General features: G+C 25.0%; 2 protein-coding genes and 1 long non-coding RNA gene across 3 annotated transcripts; all 3 read left to right on the top strand.

The window, feature by feature from the left end:
* The first annotated feature begins 499 nt into the window (after positions 1-499).
* LOC128954433 (chymotrypsin-like elastase family member 2A) lies at positions 500-2,440 on the top strand. The gene is made up of 4 exons (XM_054300012.1): positions 500-678; positions 1,165-1,227; positions 1,331-1,775; positions 2,240-2,440. Exons 1-4 carry the CDS (start codon positions 515-517, stop codon positions 2,438-2,440), a joined length of 873 nt encoding a protein of 290 aa, XP_054155987.1. The 5' UTR covers positions 500-514.
* A 659-nt stretch (positions 2,441-3,099) lies between these two features.
* LOC128954437 (uncharacterized) lies at positions 3,100-3,690 on the top strand. Its single transcript, XR_008484486.1, has 3 exons — positions 3,100-3,175; positions 3,367-3,429; positions 3,594-3,690. It is a non-coding gene; the product is annotated as an uncharacterized LOC128954437 (long non-coding RNA).
* A 1,890-nt stretch (positions 3,691-5,580) lies between these two features.
* Positions 5,581-8,935, top strand: LOC128954436 (U21-ctenitoxin-Pn1a-like). The gene is made up of 4 exons (XM_054300015.1): positions 5,581-5,931; positions 6,931-6,993; positions 7,394-7,808; positions 8,471-8,935. Exons 1-4 carry the CDS (start codon positions 5,636-5,638, stop codon positions 8,663-8,665), a joined length of 969 nt encoding a protein of 322 aa, XP_054155990.1. The 5' UTR covers positions 5,581-5,635; the 3' UTR covers positions 8,666-8,935.
* Positions 8,936-10,252: the final 1,317 nt, after the last annotated feature.

Below are 10,252 nucleotides of genomic sequence, written 5' to 3'. Positions count from 1 at the left end.
TTACATTAATAATATGTCTAAATAATATTTATAAATAAACTATTATAATAAAACATTTAAAAAATTGAAAAACAAGTAGAAAATATAAAATTCAATTATTGAAAATAAAAATATCAAATTATTTTTAAAAAATATTATTTCCAAACTATTAATATAATAAATAGTTTCTTATATATCATATCTTTTAATTAATACTTTTTTTATAGTAGTTATATTCGAGTAATATTTAATGAAAAAATAAAACAAAAATAATTTATTTGAAATTATTTGAAATAAGAAAATTATGTGATTATTTTAATATTGTTTAACATAAGATTTTTATATATATATAACAAATATACTGTATTAATAACAACAAATGTTGACTACAAATAAATTATCGTTTATTTTGATATCAATGATAATAGTAGTGTTAGTATTAGTAGTAGTAGTGGTGAATGGTTTGCACTCACGTATCAAACAATACCCGAACGTAACACTAGACACGTGTGGTATCGGCAGACAGTCATTGTTGATGACTACTACTGGCGGCGGCGGCGGTGGAAAGTGTCTGAAATTGCCGCCCAATATGATAGCTAGTAGTCTACAAAATGGACGGATACCCGAATCGGGAGAGTTTCCATGGATAGCCACAGTTAACGGTCGTAAACAATTTGTTGGTAACTTCAAGATTTATGTGTAATTATAATAATTATTTATTTTTTAAATGTATATAAATTAATGAGTTTTTTTTAACTTTAAGTAATTATAAAATTTATTATTTAACTTTTAATTTACATAAATATTATATATTACAGTATATTTTAAATAGTTATATTTAAATAAATTATTATAGCATAACAATAGTAATTAATAAATAAATCTATAAAATCTAATAAATATTTACATTGATATACACTAAGCTTATTAACTTGATTTTTAACAATATTTAAAAATTATTTAGTTATTTTTATATTTATAATGTTAATATATATTTATATATATTGTAGGATAAAAATTATTAATTATAATTTACATGTAAATAAATACATACATATATATATATATATTATATTATTATTTAGTAGTTATTTATTATGTAGTAACTAATTATAACATATTTTAAAAAAAATAATACTATAAAAATTTATTTATAATAATATTTATAAAAAATATTTTTTTAAGACATCAATGCAGTGGAGTTATATTAAACAAACTATGGATTTTAACAGCAGCTCATTGTGTAAAGTAATTATATATATATATATATATATAATTTAATTTAAATAATTTTTTTAATTAATTAATTTTTCGTATAAATATATAATTAATTAATTAATTAAATTTCAAGTTCCGATTACACTTATTTTGTACAAACTGTTCAAAATCAATTGCATGCAAACCATACCTATTTTGTGTCCGATTTGTTTATACATCCCGACTATGAGGCCACTGATCGACCAATTCATAAGTTTCTCTACGATATTGCACTATTAAAACTAGAGTTACCGGGAATTGTCGAAATGACCAGCAGTCCATTGGTGGCCACTACTACTACTACTACCGCCGGTTATTTCAAAGTAAACGGTATTTGTTTGCCCGACAAAGATCTGGTCAATACTGATGACGAGTTGGCATTGTTTGCCGGTTTCGGCGATATTGATAATCATCGGCGAAATGATGGATCCGTACGTATGGGTTGGTTGAAAATTGACAAATATCTAGACTATCATCGATTTGGACTAACCATTCGTGCCCATAGATTTCCTACTAAAATAGGAGTGGGCTTATGTGTGGTCAGTTAGGTTTTTTTGTTATTGTTGTAGTTATTGTATAATAGTTATCAATATATTGAAACTTTAATTATTTTGTTTTTAATTAATTAGCTTCTAGTATATAATACATAATACAGTAGTATTACTACTATTGATATACTGTAATTATTAAATAGTATTATATACTGTAGTTTAGGTGTTAATAGGCTTTTAGCTAAATAATAATAATAATTAAAAACTGATTTTATTTTTATTTAAAAAAAATCAATCCAAACTGATATTCTTAGGGTATTTTATACTTTACTATTTTTTAGCTATATATTTAAGTTTATAATTAAATTAATTATTGTTTATAAATGTTTTAATTTAATTATTTTTCTATATATATTTATAATATATTAAATATATATACAGTATATACATAAACTTATCTTTAAAAAAATAAATTATACTGTTTTATATATATATATTATTAATATTTTAAGGGTGATTGTGGTGGACCATTGATACAGTACGTGCCAGGTATTGGATACTCATCCCAGGCCGTACTTATCGGTATCAATGTTGGCGGACATACTAATACGTGCCTAACTAATGAACATTACAGTCACATGTATTTTACACGTGTATCAACACACGTGGACTGGATTATCAAAACTGTTGCTAACAATAATAATAATAATTAAGATTTCATTTTTTTTATTATTATAATTAATTTTAAATTAACTTTATGAATGTACACATTACTGTACACAAACTAATTTTATATTAAATATCATATTTATAAATGTAAAGGTCTATAAATTTTATCTACAAATTATCAATAAATTTATAATATTAATATAAAATGTAATTTTATACAATCATTAATGTTTCTATAACTATATATAGTTTTAAAACAAAATTGTAAAAATTATTTTTTTTATTATACAGATATATTTTATTGCAACAGTATATAATACAAAATAGTAATATTTGTGTTTTATTTAATAACAAAATATTTAATAATAAATTAAAAATTTTTAACATTAAACATTATAAGTATATAAGTGTTTTTGTTAACAATAATTAATTAATCAAATAAAATATTAAATTAAAAATAATTTCAAAAAAATGTTTGAAACTAACTATAAATTATTATTAAATTTGATAACACTATCGATACTAATAGTATCACTAGCAGTAGTAGTTGTAGTAAATGGTTTGCACTCACGTATCAAACACTATCCGAACGTAACACTAGACACGTGTGGTATCGGAAGACAAACACTGTTGACTACCGGTCAGTGTCTCCGGTGGTCATCCAATATGAACACTAGTAGTAGTCTACAAAACGGACGGTTAGCCACACCGGGAGAGTTTCCATGGATTGTCTATCTTTTGCAAACAAAATATATGTTAGGAATTTTCAAGTTAGACAGGTATGTCATAATGTCATCTGTTTATATATATATAGCCTACAAGTAATACAAGTAATAGATTACAAACATATACTTGTATTAAGTAAAGCAATTTAATTTCAAATTTATTTGTAGTTTATTTATATAAATAAAATATTTTAATAAAAATTAATATTATATTTTTCCATCATTAAAACACAAAACAATTGTAGCTTTGATTGTACGGGTATTATACTAAACACCAAATGGATTATAACGGCTGCCCATTGTATTAAGTAAATTAAATTTTAATAATAAAATTAATTTTTGATAAATAGTAATACTAATAATAATACTAACAAATACATAATTAAGTGATCATGTATAAATTATATAATTGAATTGCATATTCAATAAATAACAAAATAAATATTGTTGAACACTTTTTTCAAAAAAATAGACCCGATCTAAGTCTAACTGTTAGCACTGTCCAAAATTGGCGACTACCTGGCCATACCTATCGTGCAGACAAATGGTTTATACATCCAAACTATTCGTCTGCTGATAATAGACCGGAAAACCAATATCTTTGGGACATTGCATTAGTAAAGTTAGTATCGCCGGGAATCGTGATCGACCCCTACCAGCGGGCAGCCGCTGCCGGTTATTACCAGATAAACGGGATTTGTTTGCCCGATCGTGATCTGGTTAACAACAACTACGAGCTTGCATTGGTAGCCGGTTTTGGCAAATTGGACAATAATGTGGACAGTGATGGACGGCTGCGTATGGGTTGGCTAATGATACGCAAGTATCTAGCATTTCATCCGTACGGCTATACTATACGCGCCTATAGATTTCCCAATTCAAAAGCAACAGGGTTGTGTCAGGTCAGTTAGCTTTTTTTGTGTGTGTGGAAGTGTGTGGGGAGGAGAGGGGAGGGGAGGGGGTAAACAAACAATATACTGCATATATATTATCTACTGTTATTATTATAGTTCAATTTTTTTATTACCAACTTATAATCACATTTTTTCTGAAAAAAATAATAATAAATACATTTTTAATTATAGCATAAAAATTAGAGTAAAAAATTATATTTATATTATACTATATAATAATTATTGTGATAAATAATTTTTTACTTTATTTTTTTATTAATTTAATAACTATAGTATTGCTTAAAAATTATATTATTAATATATTATTGTAAATACATTGTTTAATAAAGTTTGATTGAGTATACAATTTATATATATATATATATATATATATATATATTCATATATGTTCAGGGTGATTCTGGCGGTCCATTGATTCAATATGTGACGGCTGGTGATAGTGGTGGTGACGGTCGTACTCATAATACCGGTGCTGATAACGGTGGTCGAGCCGTACTGATCGGTATAAACCTAGCTATTGATAAAAATCCCGATCAAATGTGTCTAACCAGTAGATATGATGGTCTAATGTATTTCAATCGGGTATCCAAACATGTCGACTGGATTGTCGATACTGTCAATAGAAATTAAGGGAAAAAAATTTAAGGTTTTTTTTGTTGTTAATTGTTTTGTTTTTATAATAGACACATAATAAAATTCACATTTAACACGTATACTTTACAAATACATTAGTATATAAATTTAAATATTATTAACAATAAATAAATATAATTAATTGTTGTCAATACAACAACAACAAAAATACAGTACTTATAATATTATAATAATATATTTTTAAAAAAAAATTATTTCTTAATAATTCAAATATTTGTTTCAATTTTTTCTAATATAATTTTTTTAGTGATTAGTTTTGTCTATTGATTATAATTTTGTTTTTTTTAAATATACTATATATTTTTTTAATTATTAAGTTAATATGCATGTATATTTTTAATTACTAATTATATAACAAACAATAATATTTATTTTGATAATCATAATTACTATAATATATTGTACAATTTTGTTATATTAAATGAAAATCTGATTTGTTTTATAAATAATTCTGATATATTTAATTTAATTCATTGATTATAATAATTATTATTATAATTAGAGAAACAAAATTATTATTATTATATTTTTTTCAAATAAAAGATATATTAAATTTCAAATATGTTTGTTTTTGCAAACTAATAGTAAATTATATGTATATGTAAAGGTATAATATTATTGAAAACGCAAATATTTTATTATTGTCTACCGTAATTTAATATTACCGTAAAGTAAATTAATATAGGAAAATTATTTGTTAAAAATTAATGTTTTTTTTATATAATTATATATTTATCTCATATTTTATTGTAACAGTTATTTGATAACTAAATTAAATGATATTTGAGTATAAATTTTTTATTTAATACTGGTATTAAACCGGTATAGGTTAGGAATTTTTTTTAACACATAAAACATAATAAATAGTGATATTAAGTTAAAAAAAATATCATTTAATTTTTTAGTTTAACAAAAAGAAAGTCAAACAAACAAACAATTAAACAAAATGTTTGCAACTTATAATAAAATACTATTGTTTTCGCTATCAATAGTTATAGTATCAGTAGTAGTATTAGTAGTGAATGGTTTTCATTCAATAATACAACACTATCCGAACGTAACACTAGAGACGTGTGGTATCGGCAGACAATCGCTGTTGACTACCGGCCAGTGTCTCCGTTGGGGATTCAATTCAAACGCAAGTAGTATACAATACGGACGGTTAGCCGATCCGGGAGAGTGGCCATGGGTTGTCTATATCACTGGTATACGATATTTTACGAATCCATTTTATATATCCAAGTAAGTTTTCAATTGTATTATTTATTTTATTTTAATTTTTTTAACTTTATTTAACATTCATATGTATATATACTATAGCATATATAGTTTATTTTTGTAGTTTTAATTTTATAGTTTTTTTTGAATTAATTACAAATTAATTAACTGTATATAAATAACATCCATAAATAGATGAGTTATACTAACAATATATATACCTACATAATAACGCTTATAAGGATTTATTTGTAGTATAATATAGATAGACCTATATTTGATATTATTTTTTTTAAAAATATAAGGGGCGATTCTTAAATTACGCTTGCACTTTTTTATTAAAAAATATCCCAACAGCTAACCCCTCCCCCAACACTACAAGAAATAAAATGATATTATTTAAATGAGAATGTTTTTAAAGTCTCTACCCTCCCCTCCTCCTCCTCCTTGTTTGCAAAAGTTCGCTTTTGCCAACCCCTTCCCCTCAAGTGCGAACGTAATATATGAACCACCCCCTAATCTTAATTTAAAATTAAATTCTAATGAATAGTTTATTAAAATATAAATTTTTATTATTAACTATTATTATTATTATTACTAATATAATTGTTTGACAATAAATTATGATAACTAACTCACTCTGCAAATAATAATAATAATAATTATTATTATATAAATACAGCCCATTTTTTTAGTGTAGATAATATTGAAACTAAATAATTAATCCTATTTTTACTAAATTTTTTTAATAGTAAAATTATTAATAAAAACTATAATTATATTATGTTATTTTTTTCATATAGATATCCTATTTGTAAAGTAGTGTATTATTTATTATTATATTATGATATTATGTATCATTAAAAAAATATTATTACAATAGTTATATCATATATATATAATTTTAACTATAATTATATGTTATGGGTATATGTAATATAATACCATAATTAATAATACAGTAATCCTATTATACAAAAAAAAAATAAAATAAAATTTATTAAATAAATATTTTATATACAGACAAATATGTGGTGGTGTTATATTGAATCAACTATGGATTATAACGGCAGCGCATTGTATGCTGTAATTATTCAATTTTTATTATTATTAATTATGATTTTTTGTAATTGTTTGTTTTGTAAGGGGCTGTCCACATATTACGTTCGCACTTTTTTAAGTAATCTAGACCCCCTCTCTCCCCTATATTCACAATTGCTTGCATGTAGTCAGTATAAAAAATTACTTTCACATTACCACATCACCCCCACTACAAGAAATAAAATATTATTTAAATGCGAACGTTTTTAAAAATCTCTACCCTTCCCCTCCCCTTCGTTGGCAAAAGTTTGCTTTGGCCAACCCCCCTCCCCTCAAGTGCGAACGTAAGATGTGTACCACCCCTAAACAAAAATATATATATTTATATATTAAATTATTAATTAAAAAAAATTGTAACCTCCCCCCCTCCAAAATAAAAATTCAGTGAAAATTACAACTATACTGTAAAAACTGTACAAAATTGGCGTCACCCTGGTCATTCATACCAAATAAGCAATTTTTATTTATATCCCGACTATGAAGTTGGATACGAATCGGTTAGAATTTTTCAGCACGATATTGCATTAGTCAAATTGAAACCGCCGGGTATTCAGATGACCCTAAACAGTGACGGCTACTATACGGTAAACAGTATTTGTTTGACCTACGCAAACATGGCCAACAAAGTGGAAGAGTTGGCATTGTTTGCCGGTTTCGGTGATACCGATAATTTTGTCGAAAATGATGGACCGCTTAGGATGGGTTGGGTAAAAATCTACAGACATATACTACATAATCCATACGGTAGTGTTATTAGGGCAATGAGATATCCCGTTCAGACAGGAGCTGGCTTATGTAATGTTAGTTTGTATATATATATATATAGTATAATACAATATATAGCATATAACTGTCTCAGTATACAACCTAAACCAAAACAAAATAGAAAACGCATCAAAAGCACACATAGATTACACTTACCGTCCGTACGCGCATATAACCCCCCCTAAGGCATCCGGGGCTATATCTAAAACTACGTATATATATGTGTGAGTTACAGTCATAAATCAAAAGTTTGATTTGAATGAATTCACAAATAGTCCAACTATTGAATTTTTTTGAAACACTATTTTGAACCATCCCCCCCCTATCGTTTCCTATCCCCACGACTTTACATATAACCCCAGTAAAGGGGGTTTATGTGAGTTACAGACCACACACAAAAAGTTGATTTTTATTTCTTAAAAAACCTACTAGAGTGGGCTATATGCGCGTACATACGGTAATATACAGACAAAAATGTGTATAAAGTCCGCCCCTACCCTAAGCATTATATCTAATAATATTGCGCGCATATACATGGACTACTGTGCGATATAGGGTATCATTGTGTGTGTGTGTGTGTGTGTGTGTGGTGGCCATTATTGTTTTGGTTTAAGTTTTACTGAAACAGTTATATATATATGTTATATTTAAAATTATCAAAAATAAAAATAAAAATATTATACATGTATATATAAAGGGTGACTCTGGTGGACCATTGATCCAATACGCAGGGGGTAGACGTTTAGGCTATGAAGAAAAGGCCGTACTTATCGGTATCAATGCTGGCGCCCAAACTAACACGTGTCTAGTCGAAGACTGGTCTGGGCAAATGTTTTTCGCGCGTGTGGCCACAAAAGTCAAATGGATTGTCAATACTGTTGAAAATAATTAGTTTTATAGATATTTTTTCCTAAATTTATTAATTGATTTTATTAACTATAGGAAAGTACACACACACACACACACACACACACACACAAACAAACAAACAAACAAACAAACAAACATACATACATACATACAAATAAATATACATACACACACACATACATACAAACAGATATATACACGCACACATACATATATACACACATACACAGAAAAACACATATATACACACACATACAAACACACACACACACACACACATACATACAAACACACACCCAAACATATATATATATATACAAACATAATTTGTAATACAAATTAGTATAACGTAAGGATAATATAATACTTTATTATTGATATTAATTTGTTTGTTTGCTATTTAATTGCTATAATATATATAAATACAATTATAATAATACAGTAATTGTATAACAGATTATGTATGCGATTGTATTTTATGATTATTAATTTAATCTAATTTTTAATGATAATTATATACTATGATAATTAGTAATATTATTTTATAAATTAGTTTAGTTTTAATTTTATTAATAGTTAGAAATTTAATTAATATTTTATATTTGTTTAGATTTCTATGACTTTAACAATTTATGATTATATTATTATATATTGTTTTACTTATAACATTATTAATTAATAACTTTATATTACTTGTAATTTAATAAATTAAGGTATCATTTAATAAAATTAACTGTTATTTAATAGTTTTCTGTTATTTTATAAAATATATTTTTTTTAAATATAACAAATTTAAAACTTAATTTTATTATAATATTATAATATAAAATTTATAACTATATTCATATCAGGGTTGCTAAAGGTTTTCGATTTCAGGGGGGGGGGGGGGGGTATAGGGTAGGGTAAAATGGCAAAAATCTCAAAAAAGCTAGGGTGGTATAGGGTGGGGTGAACATTTTTATTGCATTTTTAAACGACAATTTTTGCCAAATTTGAGTAAATTCCCAATAAATTCCCATTAAATTCTCATTAAATTCCCATTAAATTCTCATTAAATTCCCAATAAATTCCCAATAAATTCCCACTAAATTCCCACTAAATTCCCACTAAATTCCCACTAAATTTACACTAAATTTCCATTAAATTCCCAATAAATTCACACTAAATTTCCACTAAATTCCTTATTAATTCATACTAAATTCCCATTAATTCCCTATAAATTCTCAATAAGTTCTCACTAAATTATCTATAAATTAACTACTAAAAATATTACAAACTTAATTTCTCAATACTCAATGTTTTCTAAAATTAATATTCATTTTTACAAAAATTAGAAAAATAAAGAAATGAATAAATATATATAACTTTTTAATTGTGATAATTAATTGAAAATACAATTAATTAGTTTTTTAAAAATTGTTATTAATTAAAAAATCAATGATATAGTACTGTATTTATAATTATGTCTTAATAATAATAATAATATTGTAAGAAATAATTATAAATTAACTCTTAATAATTAAATTAAAAATATAACTACATATAGTATATCATATTGAACCATAGCTAACACATTTTAATATAAAGTCTAAAAATATTAAAATATAAT

Source organism: Oppia nitens, unplaced genomic scaffold (assembly GCF_028296485.1).
Source record: "Oppia nitens isolate AA-2021 unplaced genomic scaffold, nextdenovo-longstitch-racon4-pilon3 scaffold27_pilon_pilon_pilon, whole genome shotgun sequence".
NCBI classification, from domain to species: Eukaryota; Metazoa; Arthropoda; class Arachnida; order Sarcoptiformes; family Oppiidae; genus Oppia; species Oppia nitens.
Note: the sequence above shows the minus strand (reverse complement) of the source record. Positions and strands in the feature narration are given on the sequence as shown.